Here is a 23,892-nt window from a genome sequence, read left to right as displayed (position 1 = left end):
TTGGGTATTCATAGAGATCATATTTATTTTGTTCTCTCTTCTTAGGGATCACAATCCAACTCTACCTTTGTCCATTGAAATAGTTATTCAGTGTTATAACAGTTTATAGTGGGATGATAAATCTGTTTTTAACTATAGCCAGGAGCATGATGATATAACCCCTTTTTATAGATAAGTAAACTTAGATTAGAAAGACTAAGTAGCATAGTGATGAAGACAGGGGCTTGGGATTTAGGTTGGAATTCAAATTTTTGCTATTTACTAGTTATACAACCTTGGGTAACTAGCTTTCTATCTTGGTTTCCATGTCTTTAAAATAGATATGCTTATGATAATAATGGCGATAATGATAATAAAAATAATAATATAATATTAGAAATTCTCCCTTGCCATTATTGTGATGATTAACCAACATGGTGAATGTGAAGTTTTTAGCATAGTGCTTGGCACATAGTGAGCCTTAGATATGATGGTATTCGCTAACTAACAATATTATCCATGACCGCTTTGGTAGAATCCTGGCTTCAAGTTCAGGAATGCAATATTGATGAACAAGATAGATGTTTTTCCATAACTTACCAAAGCTGGGTTTCCTTTAAAAAGTATCTAGAACAGAAAATAGGTATATTCAGGCCCTTGGGAAAAATCCTCTTGAAGCAATGACAACTTATACTCATTTAATGGAAAATGACAAGTCTTGTTTGTGTTTGTGGGGAAATTTTTAAGGGAAGATCTCTGGATAATCCATCACAAAGTATTAGTTCAGGGTATCTATCATTTAATTAATCACAATGATGGATATCTTTAATATTAGGCAAAAATTAACAATTTCATAGTCTTGAGACTATCATTACTCAAAACATAACTTCTAAAAGACATAACCAGTTTTCTTTTTAGGATCCCATAACAACTTGAATGATCATAAATAGAGTTCAACTGAGGAAAATCAGGGGAAGCTAGGGGGTTCATTGTTAAAGGTTCTCTAATGTCATGAGTTGATTCTCATGAACTTAAGTATGTCAGGCAGACAAGAAATAAAACACAGATTTGTCAGAAATGTAATGGGATATTTCAGCTCAGCAAGGGGAATTTAGAAGTCTTTCTCTGCTGGCTGATCACAGCCAGTGTGTCAGCCAACAATATCCTCTTACTTTCACATAACAACAGTGTTAGTTAATTAGCTCTTGTTTATGTTTGGACTATTGATAGACTTAAATTATATTCAAATTGTCATGCAGAGCAAACACAGAAAAGTTTGCCTTTGATCTAAATACAGCCATTCCTTTTCTGCAGCGACATTTGAACTGTATATCAGAATAAAAAGCTTATAACAAGTGAGGCATAAAAGGTAGACAATTTAAATCAGATACTTAAAAAAAATCTAATTAATGATAATAGTGGCTTAAAACCTATTTCAATAGAAGTTTAAGTTGATTTATAAAAATGCAGACATTACCTCTGAGATTGATGCTACAAAATGCCATTAATGTCTCTGCAAATTCCTCAATCTTCTTATCACTTTGACTTTTTAAAGATTTAATGCTATAGTTGTTAGTATAAAACATATTCTTTAAGTATAATTCTTGAACTAGAATGAATTTTATTCTTTCATGACCATTAAAAAGCTTTCTTTTCCCAATCATTGTAAATTCTTCCAACAATTCTTATGAAAAGTCAAGAAGATGGTTTTTCTAGACATCAGAATAACATATCACTTGCAGTAATTTAAATTGCAGAAGAGTTTGTTTCTCTGCAGTACATTCTGTGTAATACGGCTTCTGCTGAGTAGCTCAGTAAAGCATCCTAGGGGTATTAGGATATTTTTCTCCTGAAGACAAATGCTCTATGATTGGCATGCTCTAGCCCATCTCATCAGTTTAAAAGACTTAGGTTAGAGTTAAACATGGACAGAACATCTCTCAGGTATGTATTAGAAATCCTTGCTCTCTTCTCTTCCCTCTTACTTTCCTTTTCACCTCCAAATTCCCTGTCTTTCTTCCCAAAGAAACACAAAGTGACACCAATTAGAAATATAGATATGCTTGTTGTTGTCTTGGTGTCTAGGCATCAGGAAGCTAAAACCAAGATGATTATTTATATACTCCTTAAAGTTGAAATTTTTTAAAAACATTGCAACAAAAAACTTTTAAAAGGCAGTTCTATATACACTGTTCTGATTCTACTACACTGTCCTCACATCACTAAGATGATTTAGCAGCGAAATCAGCTAAGGTAATCATAAAAGTTAAATAGCTGCCACTGGCAGCTTATTAGTTCCAGAGTTTTCCACAGAACTGCAACCAACAGGACATTTTGATTGCATGTGTCCAAGAAGTGGTCAAGGCCTATCAGTCAGCTTTCAGCAGAAGAATGTGCTCCTGATGGGGTAGCAGCTATTATCAAATTTTTTTTTTTTTAGGAAAGGGATACACAAAGAATAATATAACAATTATGTATTTATGAAGTGTTCATTTAACAATGATCGTTAGAACAAATCATTCCATTTCTAAAAGAAATAAAAAATGCACAGAGATAGCATTAACTGAAAAGGTTATGAAAAACTCTCAATCCTGTTTATCTTCTTAATGAATGCAGTACAGAGTGTCATAAATGCCCTTACATCCTTGTTACATAGTGTGAATTACAAATAGAAAAACCAAAGAAATGGTATGACTTACCTCTATCAGGGTCTGATACGTGAATCCTTTGTCCCTCGCTTATTACAGATGCCTTTCATTACAGAGTTCCCATAATCTAATAATCAATCCCCAATTTTTCATAATCATGAAAAGACAATACCTTTGACATTTTCACAGTCATGTTATGATACTTTAGTGTATTGAATATAGTAAATATTTATTAAAAGTAACGCATGAAAATATGAATAAAATATCTTTATGTACAAAGTGGTGCATCATGATTTCTACCTAATATTTAATAATACACTTGCAAGTGTTCCCTGCATTAACATAGTGGAAAACAATAAATACAAACATTAGGTAATAGAAGAACACCAAGGAAGTAGGAAAGTCCCCATGGATAAAAATTGTGGGTTCTGGAAACTTCAAACTTGAGGGAAGATCATGTCATCAGTGAACTCACATGCCTGGGCTGTCAGGTTAATGGATCACAAATGCCTTTCCTAAAATGTGTTCTCCTGAGAATGTTCCTGTATAATGTACAAATGAGACCCAGGATTTTATTGATTCTGTCAGATTATTGCATGTCATCTGGACATCGCTTTCTTGGGATAGGCGACTGGTATAGACTGGCGAGCAGGATTGGAAGTCAGGATTCATTCCACAGGGCTTTCTCTCTCTCTACTCCTGGATCATAGAAGCTGAAGATTAAGCCTGTAGGGAAAATAAAAGTTCAGATTCCAAAAGAGTGAAGAAGTAGGGATGGTGGATGTTGGAGGAGATGATGTTAGTGACTAGCTGAATTTTTTCCGCCCAGTAGAGTCATTTGAAACTGAACCTATCTGAAAGAAAAACCACTATACTTCCTTCCAAGCCTGTTCCCTCTCATTCCATGATTCCCATCTTTATTATTACTCCCATGATCCATCCAGGCACTCACACTAACCGTGTGGACATCATATATAGTCATAATCTTCCTCATTACCCACTGCCCACATTCAATCAATCACCACCTCTGGAGAATCTTATTTGCCAGACATTTCCTTATCCATTCTGTCTCTTTATCCCATCTCCCCTGTCCCTGTAGATGTGGGAAAGTCCTGTCCTTCTTCTAAATAATACTGCAATAGTCTTCTGACTTCTCTGCTCACAGTCTCACTCCTTTTGAATTAACAAAAGTTAATTTTCACAGTAAACATCGGTGTGTGTCCCAAGCACAAATCTCATCACATTCCTCTTCTGATTAAAACTCTTAACTGTACCCTACCACTAACGGGACATAATTCAAGGTCTGTTGCTTGCAGTGACAATGTGAGTAATTAAGAAATGTATTGGCAACTTTCATTCTTCTTCTAGTAAGTAGAGAGAATGAAACAGGAAACTCTCCATTTCTCCGTCACAGGAAGGAGAGCCAGGGCTTTGCTCCATCACTTTGGGGCAGAAATATCTTTCTCTATTGTTCCAAAAAGGAGCAGGAGATGGAGGTTTCCATGCCTCAGGTGGGAAAGGCGCAGTGGCCCGTCCTGGCAGGGCTAGATGTTTGCTGCAGTGGCAGTGCTGGGGCTTGCTGGAGTCTGGGCGGATGGTATGGTGGGGGCAGGGTGGGCAGTAGAGCTGGGGTGGAGACTACCCTACGCTTTCATGGCATGGTTGGCAGAGGCAGGGTCTTAGATCGGGACGGTGGCACTGTTGCCTTGCATGGGGGAAAGCTGGCCACTGGCTGCCATGGCTGGGATGGGGGCAGTTTGAAGGGCATAGAGAGGCCCTAGGATCTATGTCAAGCCTTAGTGTGTAGGAAGGACAGTAGAACAGGGTATTTCTGATGTTCCCCAGAGCATCTGTGGCTGACATAGGGTCCAGCACACACCAGAGCGTGGTGCAGCTCTAGAAGGAGCACGGAGATTATAAGGAGGACTGTGGAACAGACTCTTCCTCTCAAATTTTGGATGGATTTCCTGGGTGTGGTGTACATCCAAGGTCAGAAGATCTCCCAAATGAATAAATGACTTCTTGATGACATTAATGAAGGAAGAAAGTATCTGATTTTATCCTGCTTACAAAAAGAAGGTATTTCATTCTTGTCTTGTGAAGCCTTTAATGGTTTACTATGGTAAACAGGACCTCCCATGATCTGGTGCCCTCTTCTGCTCCAGCCTCTTTTCCTAGCCCTCCGGCATTGAACTATATCCTCTGGGCAAGTGCTTCTCAAGCGATCTATGGTGAAGTCTAGGCTTTGTTTTTAATTTCTAATAAGATGCCAACTGATATTAAAAATACAATAACATGAGTAGAATGTTGCAGCAATGTCAGATTGCTCTAAATTTCTTTTTTTAAAAAAATGCTCACACTCAGTTTCTGTTCTTGATCTTGTTGTGGAACAGTATCAATGGTTCCCTGATCCAACAGCAGATGCTCACAGTGCAGCTCTTGGCCAACCAATTATTTATAATTTACTTCATACACCATGCAGCTTCACAGTTCCTTTGTATTTGTGCATGCTATTCCCTGTGCCCAGAAAAACCTAGGTCCCTTTTTCTCTATCCTGGAAGTCTCAGACCAAATATCATCTTCTTTAAAAAAAAACCTGCCATTAAACTTCAAGGTGCCATGTTTATCTTTACATACCACTATCTTATTATTTACCATATTATATTAAAGTGGTCTTCCTTATACTTATTTCTCTCCACTTCTATAAGCTTCTTGAGGACAGTAACCATGTCCTATCCCCCTTTATACCTGGCCTAGTACTAGGCAAGGAGTAAAATCATGGTCACCTTTTGTTCAACTGAACATGCTCCTCCGTAGGTGAGTTTCCAAGTGAAGTCAAGAGTCTGCAGCATAGATCAGCTAGTCAAACATTTGGATTTATGTGAGTAGGATAATGCTCGTGATTAATATTGTACTGACCAATTTTTTCAAAGATCAGGAACCAATGTAAGAACAAACTGAGGTTTTTATCAGAGTGTATTTCTTATTCATTATCTTTCCCATGAAAAATATCTTCTTCATTAATGATTTTTTTTTGTTGGTTAATAATTTGCTTCCTTTCTAGCATTATAATCCTTCTAAATTTCAGTGTGTAAGCTTTAATAATAATAATACAGGACTTAATAATCACTGAATCTCTTACAACCTTAAAATTTCATAAATTTGTGATTCTTACAAAGAATAAATGGTCATGATATCATGATAGATTTCATGATAGATTCTTTAAGAATATTGACAACACTTCATAAACAAAAAAGCACAATGGTTTTAGAGAAAAGATTGTTTTATCCTGGTTTTACAGACTTGGAACCCAGTGCAATGATGAATCCAATTTATACTTTCAAATGCGATGCATGAAATTATTTGCTTCACTAGAATGATTTTTTAAAATTACAAAAATCTTCAAGTAAATTGAAGGTTACATGTTTTTTGGTCTTTGTTCACATTTTTTATTAGTAATAGTATAAGAATCCTCAATATAATTTTATGTTACCATTTCTATTCCCTCCTCCATAAATTGTCTGTTCATGGCCTTTGCTTACTTTTTTATTTCCCAATATGTATACAACATATTTGTATGTTTAGAATATTAATTAACTGGTGCCATATTTAGACATTTCTGCAATTTGTTTGTTTTGTCTTATAATTTTCTTTACAATACTGTTTTTTTAATATTTCAAAGTTTTAAGTCATGTTATAGTAGAATTTTTATCTTTTCCATTGAATTTTCTTATGTTTTATGTTTTGAAAATTCTTAATCAGACATCTAAAGCGTACTTAAGTTTTCTTCTTCCCTCTTTCCCTTCTTCTCTCCCTCCCTCCCTCCCTTCTTTCTTTCTTTCCTTTCTTTTTTTTCTTTCTTTTTGCATTTAGTTCTTGATACATTTTCTCCATAGAGATATTACTAGCTACTGTCCCCACTTCCACAGTTATTATTGACCAATTTGTTCAGACCCTTTGTTGGCATCAATAAGAAAGAGATGTGCTTAGTTCGTTTCACATTTTGGCATAGAAATTCTAACCTTAGCAGAAGTTCTGTATAACAATAAATCAATTCCTTTAGCAATGTCATCTTTGCTACTTCTTGTAGCAAAGAGAATTAATCTCAGAAGAAGATAACAGAGCACATTTGCATTGTAAACACAAATATGTATAGAAATGTACAGAGCTACATATCTCTAATCTTTGATTTCAGTGGCCTTCAAAATTTAACACAAATTATTTTTGTACTAATAGCTATTTTGACAGTGGTCCCAGCTATTGTTTAACTGAACCACGCTCCTCTGTAGGTGAGCTTCCAAGTAAAGTCAAGAGTTTGCAGCATAGATCAGTTAGGTAAACATCTGGATTTATGTGAGAAGGATAATGCTCATGATTAATATTGCATTGAACATTTTTTTCAAAGATCTGCAACCAATATAGCAACAAACAAGTGTTTTATTAGAATGTCTGTAACAGCATTGTATTAGTGGCTGGGCATGAGACCTGGATAGTGGACACAGCAATGACATTCTCCTCCCTAGACAATACCCAGTGTGATGCCATCTTGGTCAGGCCAATTATGGGCATATAGATATTTTTGTTCTTTTTAAAAAAATATTCATTGTCAAAGAGCAAATTCTTTTGCAGGTTCTGAAAAGCATCAAACACTAATTGTGAGGGCACTTCATCAGTGCTTCCTATGAAAATGAAATTAGAAGAAAATCTTCTTAGCTAATTCTAGGAAAGCAAAACAATCCCATGCTAAACTGGGACAGTTAATTCCAGCAGGCCTAAAATTGGTGAGCAGTTTTAATGAAATAAGAAATGTACCTGCTTTGCACTGATTCCTGGTCAAAGCATGGAGCTTGCAGAATAACAGTGTTGCTGGTAACCAGAGTTTTGAAAGGTTTCAATTATTTATTGATTACCTATCATTGTAGTGAAATTGATCATCTGCAAAAGGTCTGATTGAAGCACCTGAAGGGCTCTGTCCCTCAGCTAGTTATATGCCAGGAAATTTCTTACATGATGCTGAATATAAGAAACCCCAGGTGAAGCTGCATTTTGGATCACCTTGTTTGAGGTGCTCTGTGCACATGTCCATGGTTCCTGGGCTCAGGGAGGAAGTACATCCTGGTACAGTTCTTACAGAGGGACAATCAGACCTCCACGCTGGCTTCCCTGGATTTCATGCCCTGAGCCAGCCTTTGGCTGTGATGCACATCCTAACTTTAATGCACCTTTTGTATCATAACCTTTGGCAGCAAACTACACATTTGTAAGCATTGTCATTTTGAGTCCTGCGAGTCTTCAATAGCCATATAACCCTGTCTGACTGCCACTGGCAGTGTGTATAGTGACCCAGGTAAAGGCAAACTGCAATTAGAAGGAAACATTACCAGCAGGCAGGAACTGCGTCATTCCTGAGGGAGGCAGGGCAACTGGAAGCATTTTTTACAGCCCCCAAGTCATTCATCGCTCCGGCAGATCATTTTAGTGTTTGTTTTGAGACAAATAGACATTGATGGTTTCACTGGCACAAACCACTAACTTGTTGCCTTATAAAAGTCTTTAGAAATAATCTAAGATGCAGCAGGCTAACAAAACAGATATTAATGAATATCTCAGTGAATGAAATTAGGAAACTTACATATTTACTGACTAGGTGTGGGAGGATCCATCAAGCTGTCAGTTTTTGTTTTTTCCTTGTGCAGAGCGTTCACCTAAGAACAGAAGATATGATTCGATCTCTAAGCTCAGAGAGAGAATTAGGATGAAAATAAAGTTTCTTGGCTCGTTTTCTGTTTTTTAAGAGAAGTCCAATTTCCCTGTAAGAATGACATTAGAGCCACAATTTACCTCCTGGTATGGCCTGGAAATTGTTCACAAAGATTTATGAGCTCTTTTTGGCCATCATCTGTTTTCACCCTGAAGGAGCAATGCTAACTCACTCCCTGGGAGTGGGGTGTGGGGTGTGAGTGGGAGGTGATAACTAGAGAAGCGCCCTAGGGAATGAGTTATTGATTTTTACTTGTTCCATGAGCGAGCTCAGCCTCAGTAAAACTATGTCATATATTTAAAGTGTCATTTTATCAGGAACACATTCTAGGATCCTCTGTTTAATTCAGTGAGAGTTCTGTGAAATTGAATTTATAGGTCAACAAGAACACTTTGATGACATACAGAATAGCACCGAGGACACTACTCAAAATAACAGTCTTATCCCATTATCCAATATAAGGATAAATATTAACCTAGGAAGCTGAGAGACATGCCCCTGGATTCGTGATCAGCACATTTCACATTACCTGTGTCTTTCAGGTAGATTCAAGTATCACCACCTGTCACATTATATAAAATCAACATGGATTAAAGTCTCCAGCGTTGAGAATAAATGTCATCATTTTGCTCCAGGTTTTATCTACCAGTTAGGAAACCTGTCTTTTGGGGACGTTGTTGATGTCACTTGTTACCTGCACAGTTACGGAGATAATAGTGTCAGGGACCTATGAGGACAACAAACTGAGTTTGTTCTGGGAACTTCCCTCCAAGAGCCCCTTAGATACTGTGCTCTGAGAAATGCCAAGCCCCAAGTAATGGCTCCCCGTGGCCTCTAGCCCAGAACAACCCTTTGCTCACTAAAAGCACAGCACCTCCTAGAATCTATGGGTGTGAAGTACAGGAATGAGAAGTAAAAATATACATGTATTGAACCCCCTATTGTCTTCCAGAAGTCATGTAAAGCAAATCATATGAAAATCATTACAATTTTTAATATCTCCCCTCAAGGTCTCTTTACTTGGGAATAAAGGATGTGAGAAAGATTCAATAACAAGCTGATTCCAATAAGAGTGATAATAATATCTATGGTGAAAGCAGGTAAAACACATGTATCTAGAAAAAACAACTGTAGGAAAATACACCAGATGCCAATAGTGATTGGGTCAAGGTTGTGTTTCATGAGTAATTTTTAATTCTTTTCTGCTTTGTATTTTTTCTATCTTCCATTATGTATAATGTAGTCAAATATTAAAATGGCAGTTTAAGCCATAAAGAGATATTACAATGTGGTGATATATGTTGATTTGCCAAATTAACAGTAGAGGAGAGAAAGACCATTTACAGCTGGGACAGTCAAAGATGATTTGGTGAAAATGCATGCAGAGATCAAGCCAAATATTGAAGGGCTGGAAAGACACAAGCTGATTCTATTGGCTTTATAAATCTATTCTTTTTGCTGATCTGTATACTTTTGCTCATTTCTTGTTAATGAACTTTTATTTGTAAAAATAAATAAGCAAATAAAAGGGACTGTGCATTTATGATCATATACTGATTAGTATTAGCATACTAATAATACACTCATAATGTGTAATGACCATAACTTAGGAGGGGGAGGTAGGAGAGACAAAGGAGACCAAGATACCATTTCCTTCAAAAGAGCTCTAGTGCATTGAGAAAGACAGGGACAGGAGATGAATGACGTCTGGGGATATGCCTTATTAAGTCGTTCAAGACTGAGCAAGAGAAGTCTGGCACAGCATGGCAGGTCAGGCAGACATGCTAAAGTGTTTGAACTTAATCTTAGCTAATACACACTTATCAGAGTTTTTTAAGCAGAGCAGTATTATAATGAATTCAGATCTGCTTTTCTTCCTCCAAATGGTTTAAAATCAAGTAGTGCTTTGAAACTGAATTCAAAGATACCGTGTTTTCTTTCTAATGTGGAGTCATGTATTCTTTAATTTAAGCGGTCTCCTTCATAATTCTCATTGCCTTTAATATTAAACATGAGATAGTGTATTAACTTTTTGAGATGTGATGTCAGTGGGAATCACATTTAACATGCCTCATGTCACATGTATATTTTGCAGTCACCATGGGATGTTTAATTTGGCCAGATTCCTTACTGAAGCTGTATGGTATCTTATATGTTCTCATTAAAAAACTCCTTGATCAACCACATTTGGGGCTTATTTTTGCTAAAAGCACATTCTTGTTATACTCTAATAGGCTTTCTCTTTTACTTAAAGAAAACTCCTAATATAAAGAATCAAATTTTAAACACTTATGGGCTACATTTCAGCCCAAGATCCCTGTTAGAGGGAGCACATATTTAGAGGAAGCAGTTGGATGTGGACAGGTGAACACCATGGTCAAATCAGAGGAGGTTTGGGGACAAGAAACTAGCCGTCTTATCAGCAGAAAATAACCAGAGCAATAGCCATGGTTCACTGAGGCTTCTAGAAACCTAGACAATTTAGCACCCACTGGCACTTCCCTTGAAGGTGGGTGGCTGCAGAGCTTTGTTTCCTTGGAAACATGAATTATTGACCTCTAAAATGACACAATTCATTTTCAGATATAAGACCAGAGATTATAAATTGAAGTACTGACCAATCCAATGAACTCATGCCAGGGAAGCTCAAATTTCACTTTATTACCACTTAGGCACATTAATTCCCACTACATTTCTTAGAAGGGAATAACATAAAATGTATCACTCTTGAATTCTGAGTGATGGGTAGTCAGGTATTTGTTCTATCAAACTATTTTCTATATTTCTAAAATTTCTAAAAATTTTTATATAAGAGGGGAAAATTGGGCTAAATCTGTGAATGTATATCATACCTAATCATATTAGATTTTATTTTAATTATATTTTAGAAAATATGTCACTGTTGGGAAAAATATATTTAAGTAAAAAAATCATTATAATAATGTAACTTCTGTTGAGTATGATGAACATAATTTTATAAAGAAAGCATATTTGAATAAATTTAAAAGGCAGTAGAAAGAGATTTGTTGGTGACTGTCAGGAGCCAGTCTTCAATAAAAACTGTGGTGGAACAAGAGCATTTGGAGATCATTATGTTTTAGATTATTTATTCTAGGCTGTTGAGAGTGATTCTGAATCACCAATTCAGTCTTGTCCTCTGATCAGATATTTCCACAGTAATTAGTTGGGTTGACCATTGAAAGGTTATTTTATTAAATGAGGAGTGAGTCCTAAATTGGCAGAAATAAAAGTACCAGAGAGCAGATCTTATTTCCATAATAATATTGCCTCCTTATGAAGAAAAGGAACCTTAGGGAGTTAGGGGTCTTAATTATCCCATCATAGTCTATTCCACTTAATTTGGCAGTTACTACGAGAGTGGGAGATACCAGCTTATGTAGAACTTTCCCTAGGCATTAAAGAAGAATCAGATATTAAATTTGCCATCAAGAAACACAAGGTTCTTTAGAGTTTCCTCCTTCGAAAGCCTCAATTCTAGTGTCAGTTGTCACTTCCTTGGCAGAAAAGAATGGTAGAGAAGGTAGTTCTGATCCCAGCCCCCTCCTCACACGGAGAGCCAGGGGCACCTACACAGACACTTCTTCCAAAGGCTGGTTAGTAGGCCAATCCACAGCCGGAAGAGCCCCAAGGCTGCAGGTTGTTAGGTTAAATAACCAGTGGAGTAGGAAAAGAGCATGAAATTATTGTGATGCTTGCTTGCAAGTCACAGGCAGGTTCTGAGAACTCTTCTTGACCAATGGTATAGTCATGCTCAGGATCCTTCGTGAACTTACTCAGAATCAGTTCCCATTTAGGCTGCTTTTCCCTGACAGAGTAGAATAGGTTTGGCTACTTAGTGGAGCCAGGTGAGTGGGCAGGGAGACCTGTGAGTGGTTTCTAATCATCCTATGAATGAATTTTACTCCTCTGCCTATTCAGATGGTTACCTCTAAGAGGAAAGTGTAGGAGTAAAATAACCAGTACATCAAAGAGTAGAAGAGATGCATGAATGAAGGTCTCTTTTAAGAGACTGGCTCATGGGAGGGGTTTGGGCCTCTACAGATTTTGGGTGCCCTCATTTGTCACATCTTCTGTTTGCCTCTTGTAGTTTGTTCTAGTTAGAATTTCCTACCTGAAATTAAGACCACATTCAGCCTTTTATATCTTGCTCTTGAAGTGAGACAATATTTATAGGGTTTTTTTTAAACAAATTTTTTTGCTACATATTTATAATGTAGTTATTATTCTATAGCTCAGACTTTATATAACATCTGTATTCTCGAACTAGTTTGCATAGGTAAAACTGGGGGAACTGAATGTTGTAAATGTATTAATGTAACTTGATATTTAAATTAGAGCCACATGGATTGTTTTGTAAAGCTAATAATTATTTTTCATTTGTCTGTTTTGTGCTATTGGTGTTTTAAATATGTGGTCTACTCAAAACAAGAAAATAATCTGTGCTTTTTTAATGTTAAAAGCTATGTAGCATCTCATTTATCATTGCTCTTGATACACTATAACTCATACAAATCATATTTGTATTTTGAAAAAATGTTTACATTTCAAATCAAGCAAAATCAAAACCTAAGAAATTGGAAAAAGAAATGTAAATTTTATCAACAGGAAATTGTGTTCTGCCCTCATGGGGAAACTCAATTAAAATCATATGAAATTGCACAAAATATGATTTATACTTTAACTGATAAATCCTGGTTCCAGGAAACTACACACAGCCATTACCAAAAATGAAACAAAATCACAGTGATAATAGAAACGCTTTAGTATACAGGTAATGTTCTTTTTGCCACTACTGCAGAATGCAAAATGCCTCTAGTTACCACCCATTCTTTCTTTTTTTAACTCTCATCTGAGGATATATTTTTTTCATTGCTTTTCAGAAAGAGTGGAAGGGAGAAAGAAAGAGAAACATCGATGTGAGAGAGACACATTGATTGGTTGCCTCTTACACATGCCCCGACCTACGCCAGGGATCGAACCTGCCATGGAGGTACATGCCCTTGGCCAGAATCAAACCCAGGACCCTTCAGTCCGTGGGCCGATGCTCTAACCAAACAGGCTAGGGCACTACCATTCTTTAAAATACATCTCCATGTTATAAAAAGCAACTTTTAAAAGCTGGATAATTCAATAATTATACTAAAAATTATATTTTTAGGCCTTGTCTTTCCTTTAAAGGAAAATTTGATATATTTTTCAGTTATGTTTCAACCTGAACAAAATCCAAATCAGATTTTGAAGCAACCATTTTTCATCTAAACAACAATTTGGGAGCTTACCAGACTCATGAGAGATTGTCTTCACAGTGAGAAGCTTCACACTCTCTTTGTCAGACTGAGGTCTATTTGGAACAGAAAACATTCAATTAGCACCACACTAATTAGCACTGTATGTCTGTGATAGAAAGTAAACATTATATACACATAATGAAGAAGACACAAGCATATATATTTTATGTGTTTCTGTGGCAAAACCTATGTCTCTTCACATACAGACACACACATAGTTTTATAGCACTTTCCACTCTGGAATCAAGCCAATAAATCTCCATCATTCTGTTACAGCAATGATCATCTGATAAACTAAACATCGAGATGGGCCATGTGAAACACTTGTCCCAGGTCTATATGGTACATGTCTTCCGTCTTGAATTATGAAGGGGAAAACATAGAAATGTTTCCAAACATTTGGGGCTAATGCTGAGTTCTAGGCATACCCCTTTTTAAGAGGTCCTGGATACTGCAGTCTAGTGTCTGGACTATTTTAACCGAGAGTTCCCACCTATTCTTTCTCAGATTCTAAATGGTTTAAAACCCCTGTTCTTTTTACATGGACAACTCAAGAGCCTTTATTTCAAATTAAGAAGGACAGGTGATCTACAGATATTATTTCTAAAGTTCATAGCCTGAGGAACATATAAAAACACCTATATAAAGCAGGGCACAAATTCAGGTCAACAGAGAAAACTTAACCACAGAATTGGTTTTTGACATTAAAACAATTTGACTCTTGATAGCACCTTGATTGCAACAGTTGGCTGGATTGGTAAGAACTGCTTTGCTTGTTTCTAAAAAGTCAAAGCAGAACACACACCTACTGTTAATAAAGCCACTCAGAGCTGTCTCAAGTTGTGGGCATGATTTTTTTCTAATTGTGAGACACATAATGAAAAATTCACTGGGAAACTGTTTTAAAACTCTAGGTATGTCTTTTATTTTCTTTTTTCTTTTTTCTTTTCTTTTCTTTTTAAATGGGGGGGGGAAGCCTCATATATATATTTTTAATATATCTTTATTGATTTCAGAGAGAGGGAGAGAGAGAGATAGAAACATCAATGATGAGAGAGTTGTCAATGATCGGCTGCCTCCTGCACACCCCTGACTGGGGATCGAGCCTGTAACCTGGGCATGTGCCCTGCCCAGGAATAGAATTGTGATCTCCTGGATCCTAGGTCGATTCTCAACCGCTGAGCCATGCCTGGCTGGGCTAGGTATGTTTTCTATTATATTTATTCTTGTAGCTACATTCATTCTTCTGTTTTTGCATTTTATCTTTTGATTTTCCATTTTAACACTTTATTCAAGTTTAAGAACAGTCCTCTTTTAGTTGTTGAAATTTCTCTGTTGAAAAAACAGAGCTCTGACAAAGTTCATTTACAATACTTTCTACACAAATTCTTTCAAAATACAAACAAAAGTGTAATTAGAGGATCATTACTTTTCCTTATGTAAATGATACAGACAGAGTTTCTAGGGGGAAAAAAAATGATGTAGCCTTACTTACTGGTCATTTCCATTCTCTGGTGTGCCTAGAAGAGGAGAGAACTGTTGTTAGAGTTGTAAGAATCTTGGCTACAAAAAACCCCTGAGATCTCTGCCATTTTCAGTGCAAAGATATTTCTAAAGCCAATTTTAAACTTTTTAAACCTCTCTGCTCCCTGACTCATTGATCATTTTCTCAGATATGGGTACCATTCATCCCTCAGGTATGGCTAATACATTCAAGGGATAGTCCTAAGTAGGCCAGCTTCACTGACCTTAACTCGGAGCTAAGTCTTATATCACTACATAAAACTACTATTTGTTATCACCCTTTCCAAAAACACCAGAAAATGTCTCTGTTTATTTCAGTACCTCTGAAAAAAATTCTCCTCAAAGTACTGAATTACCTTTTTAGACCACAGAATTGAATTTCTGACATTACTTTATTCTTTGCTCTTTCTGGGGACACAAATCACTGTATTTGTGGTGAACTACGATACTGCTTCTAATTGCATCTGAATCACACTGATTCATTCTCTCTAAAGTGCCCTGCAGCATGTCACTGAGGCTACTAACGCCAACTAATTTCTTCTATGCTTTGCCAGGCTGCTCAGCAGGGTCTGGTAGAAAACAAGCTGGGCTTAGCGTGCGAACTCAGGTGATTCGTTCTGCACAAGAGCATGGCCTCCGGAAGCAACGGTGGTAAAACCTGGCATTAACTGTGGCCTATTAGGCAAACAATGTAATGTAATCCCTTAAGGATCCCTTGTTTTGTTCCCTTTTTTCCTGTGGTTTCATTCCATTGCTACTCAGTTTCTGTTTCTTAGATTTCTTTCTATCTCTAATCTAGCTCTTGTCATGGGATATAAGAAAGCCCTTTAAATATAATTCTGGCTTTGAGCATCATTGTTTTATAAAGACCTTGATTTCCACTAATATTTTGGCTACTTCTACTTCACCTTGGCTAAGATACACCACCATGATTCTTAATCCCTACAATTTAATTTGTGGTACCATGTGCTGTTCACCAAGTAGATCTAACCTTGTCTTCCCTACCATCAGAAGGGTTTAACAGCACTTTAAAATTCCTATTGTAACCACTCTATATGATATCAGCTGTGATGCTCACAGCCTTGTTCCAACATGAGTTGATACTTTCTGTATGCCTGTTTTAATATTTTTCCTTAATACTATAATATGGAATACTGTAATATGAGTTTATTACCAGATAGACACATACCAACAGATTACTTTTGGCATATATGCCGTTCTTATTTGGGTTAAAACTCAGACTACTGTCAACATTATCCAGATGAGCTCAATTTCATACTGAAATCTCTGATTCATGTTGTCTTCCAGTGAGCAGAGTGGGTTTACTAATTTTCTGAACTTAATGAAGTCTCACCCACATATTGAAGAGTGATTGCTGCGGATGTTTAATGGTGCTAATTTAATGATAGCAATGCAATAAATTCTGTTTGGCAAACACAGTTAATGGCAACCAAATAGATTCAGCTAATTGTACAATTGCCAAACTTGGTTATAAAGTATTGTATGCCTTCAGAATAACTCTACATAGTGGTACGAATTTTAAACATTTTTCCCCTGAATGATTCAATTCATCCACAGACTCTTCTTTCATAGCAAATGTCAACTTTTCAGATAACTTATTTGTAAATCTTCCCATGCAAAGCAGTTTTTCAGTAAAGGGTATTTTTACAAAATGGATTTAGGACACTAATTTTTTCCCCCTCTGCTATGTACTCAACACCCACAAGCTTCAACTTGGATGGTTGCTTTCCCACATGAAAGATAGTATTGGTGGTTTAGAAACTTAAAGAAATTAAACTGATTTATAAAAATGCTATTTCTCCTCTGAAACTAAGAAAGTATGTTTTAGACATTATTAAGAAGTTTACTCACTAACTCCCAAAGGGAAAGTGATTGATTTGTTTCCTCTTATTTTCCACCAAGGGCGAAAATGAACACTATTGTGTTTTGGCTTTTTTCTGTAACTTCTCCTTACACTGTCATGCTCTTGCACCAAGCTGTCGGTGCAGTGCTGGTTAGAGACTGGCTCAGGAACAGCATGCATTAGTATCCTGGGGGCACACTGTCTATGGGTAAACAAAGAACAGTGTAGCTTATATATCTTATAAAAATGGATTTTTGCTTTTTAACAGTATTTGAGACTTAGGTAGAGTTCTGTTAGTGAAATATTTAGAAATAAAGTGAGGAAAGGCAAGGTTCTATTTTATTGAAAATTTAAAAATGTAACTCAACAAACGTATAGTAGGTTCTGTTATGTATTATGCACAATGCACTGTGCACAATACATGGTGTGTGCCTGGAGAGGTTGCCTAAAGTTATGGACTGAATGCTTGTGTTCCCCTAAAATTCATAGGTTAAATCTTAATGCCCAATATAATGGTATTAAGATGCTGGGCCTTTGGAAGTTGAATAGGTCCTGAGGGCTGAGTCCTCATGGGATTAGTGCCCTTATAAAAAGACCACAGAGAACTCTCTTGTTCTTTCTACTATGTGAAGACACAGGGAGAAGGTGGCCATGTATAAACTAGGAAGAGTACGTTCACCAGACACCCAACCTGGCACCTTGATTGGACTTCTCAGCCTCCAGAACTGTGAGAAATAAATGTTGTCTCTTTAAGCCACACAGTCTATGGTACTGTTATAGCGCCCTGAATAGACTATGGGGAAATCGGTACATAGAGAAGTAACTGTACTATAATATGGTGCATGTCATAAAATTCTATGGAATTTAAAGTGAGAACACTCCATTCTGCTTAAAGAGATGGTGTGTTATACAAAGATGCATTAAATTGGTGTTTGAGCTAGATGCTAATGGAGAAATTGGAGGTTGGGTATGTTATAACAGTTAAGTGGTGGACTGGACATTCTAGAACAAGGAATAGCATGGACAAAGGCACAGGTACATAACACTATGTGACACAAGCAGGACAGGGGTTGGGAATGGAAAGATAGATTAATGTTTCAGATAACAGAGGAGAGTGTGAGCCATAGGAATGGAAGGGATTCAGATGAAGCTTTGAATAAAAAAGGTCAATTTGCCGGAACAGAAAAAGACAATAAGACTGGAAGAAATCTGAAAAAGTGGGGGCCTTAGTTAATAATAATGTATCAACCAATAGTAGTTAATTCATTGTGACAAACATATTAATAAAAGAAATAACAGCTATGGAGTATATGGCAACTCTTTGTAACTATCTCTGCAACATTTCTGTGAATGTAAATCTATTTTAAAATAAAACATTTATTTAAAAAAAGCATAAAAAAGATAATGACATTACAGGATTGTAAGTATTTCAGCAGCAGGGAGAAGATAAAACATCAAAAAGAAGAAAACAAAGAGTGAAGATGTTTAAAAGAGAGCAGTGTCATTTTAAACAAAAGGAGAAAGACTTCTAAATGCTACTGGAGAGGTTAAGAGGGATAATAAAAAGTTCCAAACTAGAATTCCACTAAAAATTGCAATAATCTTCAATCCTGAGAAGCCAATTCAATTAGCAGAACACACAGTCCTGAAGGGAGACACCTTCATGGGAAGGAAGCTGTGCCTCCCAGGGGGGAAGTGAGTCACAGAACACTCTTCTTGAGATTATGGGCCCCAAAACTAAATTCTTAGCAAGGCTTCCATTTAGCCTCTGTTACGTGGGAAAAAAACAGATCTTCACTACAGAGAAGGCACATCATTTTATGCCTTCTGGACTACCACATTCCCCCCACCACCCCCAAAACTAGGATTGCTTCATTAAAAAGTATTTGTTCACATTCAAAATTATTGGCCAATAATAGTTAAGCCCTATTTCTTACATTCACCAGCATCCCATGGGTTTCTCTGTCCCTTCCCCTCTCTTTCTGTGATCAGGCAATATGGCCTTTTCTTTCTTTCTATAATTCCTCTCTCCCCTGAAGACTTTAAATTTAAGTTTAGGTCTAGCATGAGCATTCTCCTTTCAGGAATCAAAATGGAACAAAACACGGTTACCCACCTGGGTCTGTCTTCCTGCACAGTCGATACAAACCCACCAGAGCAAATACTGATAGTGTTATTACAATCAAAGCAATAACCACAGGCAAAATAATACCTAAAAAGTATCAAAGACATTGTCAGAGTGGCAACTGAATTTCACAATAAATAGTTTAAGAACTGAGCAAAAGCATCCATGTTTTCTTTCTTCTTTAAACATCATTCTATTTAAAATATTGTATTTTTAAGCAAAGATCTATCTGATTCATAGGTTTTGCTTTAGTTGTCGTTTCTGACACATCCACTTGATGTCAGTCTTGTAGCCTTTCTGAAATAAAATTTCAAACCAAAGGGAGAGAGTTCCCCCCTTTCCTGGAGACTGAAGGACGGAGGAGGTGGGAGACAATGGGCAGATGATGTCCTCTAGATGTGCAGGCAGACCCACATTCACACGTTATACCCTTTACTACTCTATAGTGAAGTGATTGGAAAAGAAAACCACAGATACCGGAACTACTCTAGTTATAAAGCTGGCATTCTAAAAAACTCACAAATATCTTTCCATAACAATATTTTAGAACTAGAAAAGGCATAAAATAACATAAATGGATATAGTTGGATAATACGGTGCATATTATTCTAAACATGCACAAATGGTTCAAGAATAATATGCATGTGTGTGTGTGCAGGTGCATATATGTCTGAGCGATTATGGCTTTTCTTCTTTTTATTAAAAGGAGGGTTGTTTTTTGTTTTTTAGCATCTGCCTTCTTTTCTGACAGTCATTTTCTAGGTTAAAACAACAGTGATGAAAGGAAAACACTGTCCTATGGATATAGCTAAAGATCTAGACATTATAGTTTCCATTTAGTTAAGTATTCATATCTGCTTGCTTATGTGGTCCTCCTGTTTATCAGGGAATGATAATAGTTATTCAATGCATTTGCAGGGTGGTTTACACTTCCACTGTTATGATCAAATATTTGTTTTAAGTAATTAGTGCCTCCCAAATGAAGAAACCACGAATCAGCAGGTCAATAAATGCAATTCTGACCTATTGCATAGAACAGCTTTACCGAAACCTAAAATACTCTTTCATCATCCGAGCTTCATATGTATTCATTTTATTCTTAATTTCCAGGGAAATTAATGAATACTCTCTATTTAGTCCTAGCATACACATACACAGGGTGGAGCAAAAGTAGGTCTACAGTTGTTCGTATGGAAAATAATACAATAATTAATAAATCACAATCCAAGAATAAACTTTGTGTTTGTTGTACTCACAACTGTAAACCTACCTGTGCCCCTCCCTGCATGTTATATGGCATGTATCTGTTTTTGTTAAAATGGAACATCTCTTAAAAGGCCATTTTAACATGAAGACAAAGTTTTGTAAAGGTGAACAATTCATTTTTATGGAGATCTCTGTCTGTACACTTTGGCTTATCTAAGACTAGTCCCATCAATTCACTTTGAGCTTAGGTGGTAATTGCTTAGCACTAAGGTAAGAAAATAATTTTTAAAGTGTGCTCATTAAAACCAGACTCACAAGTAGGAAATTCTCAAAGCAGGTTGCAGTTAGGTAGGATTATAATGGGGTTGCAGGTTCAGTAAAGCTGATAAAAGTCTATCTATAATCGAATCCCCTATCGATAAAATTCAAATAATCTGCATATCTATCACTATGAATGAATATATGCCCATTACTCACTGGAACGAGAGGGGTTGGTTGAAGGACTTGCATTTTTTGCATTCTCAGTGCCTATTATTTTAAGAAAGAAAAAAAACGAGTTACCTTTGGTTAACATGTGTCAATTCTCACAAATCCTCCCTTCCTTCCCTATGACCCCCATTTAAGTAAGCCTCCATGTTCTATAGGTAGGATGTTTCAAATTAATACATTTGGTCTCATTCTGAGAGACCTCTGTTTTGCAAATCAAGATTGGTAGGGAGTTAATGTATATAATTTGATGAGTTTGGACATACATCCATGAAACCATCACCACAATCAAGGTAATAGATATATCCACCACCTCCAACAGTTTCCTTGTGCCCTCCCCTTTTGCAGATATGCATTTTTTGTATATCAGTTATAACAATAAAGTTGTTATAGTTTTTTTAAAAGATTGGAAGGGATTTCTTAGTGAGAAGGAGTTGAGCAAAGGGAGTTTCCTGTCATGCACACAGAAGTCATACCCTGAGATAGTGAGATGTTTTCTGGAATTGTTGTTGATACTGAGGGTACTATTCTGGGTTTAGAAGGTGAGGTATCTGGTTGTGGAGTGCTACCTGTTGAAAAAATCAGAAATCCAGAGTCAGACTATAGTGTTAACTCTTTTTATTGCATTTCTCTTCAGATTCAAACAGTTTGCATTTCTGAAGACCTGTGAAAACTGTTTCTTGTTGAATGATAGGATACACACAATCGTACATTAAATCCTAAGTTCATCTATTCCTCCTGTAACAATGATTAAATGTGGAATCGCAAAACCTGAGTATCAGTATTATATCTTCAAGAACTGCCAAGAAAACGTGAGTGTGTCTCTTATCTCAGACTATAGTCTGTATCACCCGCTGCACAAAATTCTTCTGGGGTAAAAATCTATGCAAAAGCATTATTCAAATTTCAGATATTATAACTTTGGGTGATAGTGAATTTTTTTTCATCACACATACTTAAAATGAACATAAACACACAGGACCTTATTTCTATTCTGTTTTTTAGTGGTTGAAGAGAAAGGTTTCAGTTGAATGGGGAAAAAATAAGAAATTCCTTCATTTTCGTCTTTAAAGCTCAGCTGTGGTTTACATTGATGTGGCTTATCTAGAATAACTGCTGCTTGGTTACATTTCTACCATTGTCCGTAATCTTTTCTTCCAAAGAAAATATAAATTAAACATATTATAATTATTTTTGTTTTCTTAAGTCAACATTTGGCATCTTTAGTCAAAAGGACTGAAACAAACAATAAATAAAAATATACCATTCAAAATCCACAAATCTCAATAAATTTCAAAGAAATATAAATAATCAAATGTGTTATAAGTGTATAGCACTTATTCTTGTAAATTTGGGATAAAATGAAATTTGTATTTAGAACATTTTTGAAAAATCATTCTTTTTCTTGTAGTATAAAGTGGTATCTTTTCATCACACCTGTTTGCCTTGTCTCATCATTGAATTGCAAGTTCTTGGAGTGAGGAGGTCACAGCTCCCACCATGCCCCACATGGAGCTCTGACCACAGTGGGTGTGCAGTAAAATGTAGCTGACAGCTTGGCTGAACTAAGAGGCATCACTTATAATTATGGTCCCTTCAGGAGTGCTGAGGCCATGTAGAGTTGCCACAAAGAAACTGATATTGCCTATGACTGCCTTGGATCTTTCTTCCGGTGCTATCCACGGCCCAGCACTGCATGCTCATGCATTTTTGACATCTGTGGGGGGAAGAGTAATGTTTAAAGTCTGTACCATTCTTGCCATGCAAGAGATCTGTGGGAGGAAGCTAGATATATGCCCATAAGAACAAAGAAAAGTGTTAGGATAGTGCACTAGGCAGGCAGAAAAAAGAATATTAAATGAGAGTGGGAACTAGCTGAATCCTTGGTAATTTTAGTTGCTTTTTTCAGTGTCAAGGGTTTTAGTAAAAATGAAGGCTCTTTCTATTGTGTTGGTAGAGAATGAGATGGCTGATGAAATAACCAATGGCATTAATCCATCTGGGATTTCCCAAGGGTTAATTTTCAAGACTCTTACCTTATTACCTTTTCATAGACAGGTTAAGTGGCAGCTACAGTTCTAAGTATAGTCTATCCAGTTCAGATGAAACTCTAATTTTCCTATTTAAAATGTGTTGATGATCCAGTGCCAAACGTTACTGATAATAATCTATAGGTAAGCAATAGAATGAACTCTTCTTAAAAGGAGAATTCATGGGACCCTTGGACAAAGACTTTAAATTTTTTCTTTTTGTTTTTCTTTCAACCTCAACCTTCAGTTAATAAATCATTTCTAAATCTAGCACACACACACACACACACACAAACACACACAAATACAATTTACCTCTCTTATATGTAATGCCCTCTGGTGTTTTCTATTCTCTTTTATTTCATTTTTTAAATGCTGGTCATGGGGCACTTATGGGAGTTAACTCACAATTTGAGAAATCCTTTCCATTAACACGATCATATTAATAAAATTATTAATTTTGGTTGAAATGATCACTTGTGAGCCTAATGAAATTCATTCTGTGACTAAGATAGTGGGAACCATGATGTGTTGAGAGCTGATGATCTCTGTGGGTTTTGCTAATACTCTATTATCCTACATTACTACCACAGTAATATTGGCAGAGGAGGTACAAGAGAGGTATAATAGATAGTTAAGGGCATGATTCTGAAGACTGAGTACTGGTTCCAAATTTGACTGTTGCACTTATTTGCTGTGGAATCTTGGGTAAGTCACTTAACATCTTTGTGTCTGAGTTTTCACATCTACAAGTGGTGATTATAATAATTCTACATCATGGTGTGAAAATTAAATGAATAAAAACAATTTAAATTGCTTAGAAGAGTACTTGATACTATTTTTATAGTATATATTATAAAATTTATATATTTAAAATTATATTTTATTAATATACTATATTATTTTATAATATCCAATTATTATGATTAGGCCCCTGGAGAGTTGTACCTTTCAACCAAA

The 23,892-nt window shown here is 36.3% G+C and overlaps 1 protein-coding gene across 2 annotated transcripts in view; it reads right to left on the bottom strand.

Annotated features, from left to right (window-relative positions):
* Positions 1–2,438: 2,438 nt before the first annotated feature.
* Positions 2,439–23,892, bottom strand: part of EMCN (endomucin) — a 103,403-nt gene continuing 81,949 nt past the window's right edge. Inside the window, exons 6-12 of one of the 2 annotated variants that reach the window (XM_016223644.2) lie at positions 21,379–21,471; positions 20,894–20,944; positions 19,202–19,297; positions 15,193–15,217; positions 13,689–13,750; positions 8,260–8,332; positions 2,439–3,353 (exon numbers count right to left, since the gene is read on the bottom strand). In XM_016223644.2, coding sequence (XP_016079130.1) covers positions 8,298–8,332; positions 13,689–13,750; positions 15,193–15,217; positions 19,202–19,297; positions 20,894–20,944; positions 21,379–21,471 — 362 coding nt within the window. In that variant the 3' untranslated portion in view covers positions 2,439–3,353; positions 8,260–8,297. The remainder of the gene's footprint in view (positions 3,354–8,259; positions 8,333–13,688; positions 13,751–15,192; positions 15,218–19,201; positions 19,298–20,893; positions 20,945–21,378; positions 21,472–23,892) is intronic. The other variant, XM_016223643.2, reaches the window with a different exon arrangement.

This window comes from Miniopterus natalensis, chromosome 1, assembly GCF_054644295.1.
Source record: "Miniopterus natalensis isolate mMinNat1 chromosome 1, mMinNat1.hap1, whole genome shotgun sequence".
Classification (NCBI taxonomy): Eukaryota; Metazoa; Chordata; class Mammalia; order Chiroptera; family Miniopteridae; genus Miniopterus; species Miniopterus natalensis.
This window is presented reverse-complemented; position numbering and strand designations above follow the sequence as displayed.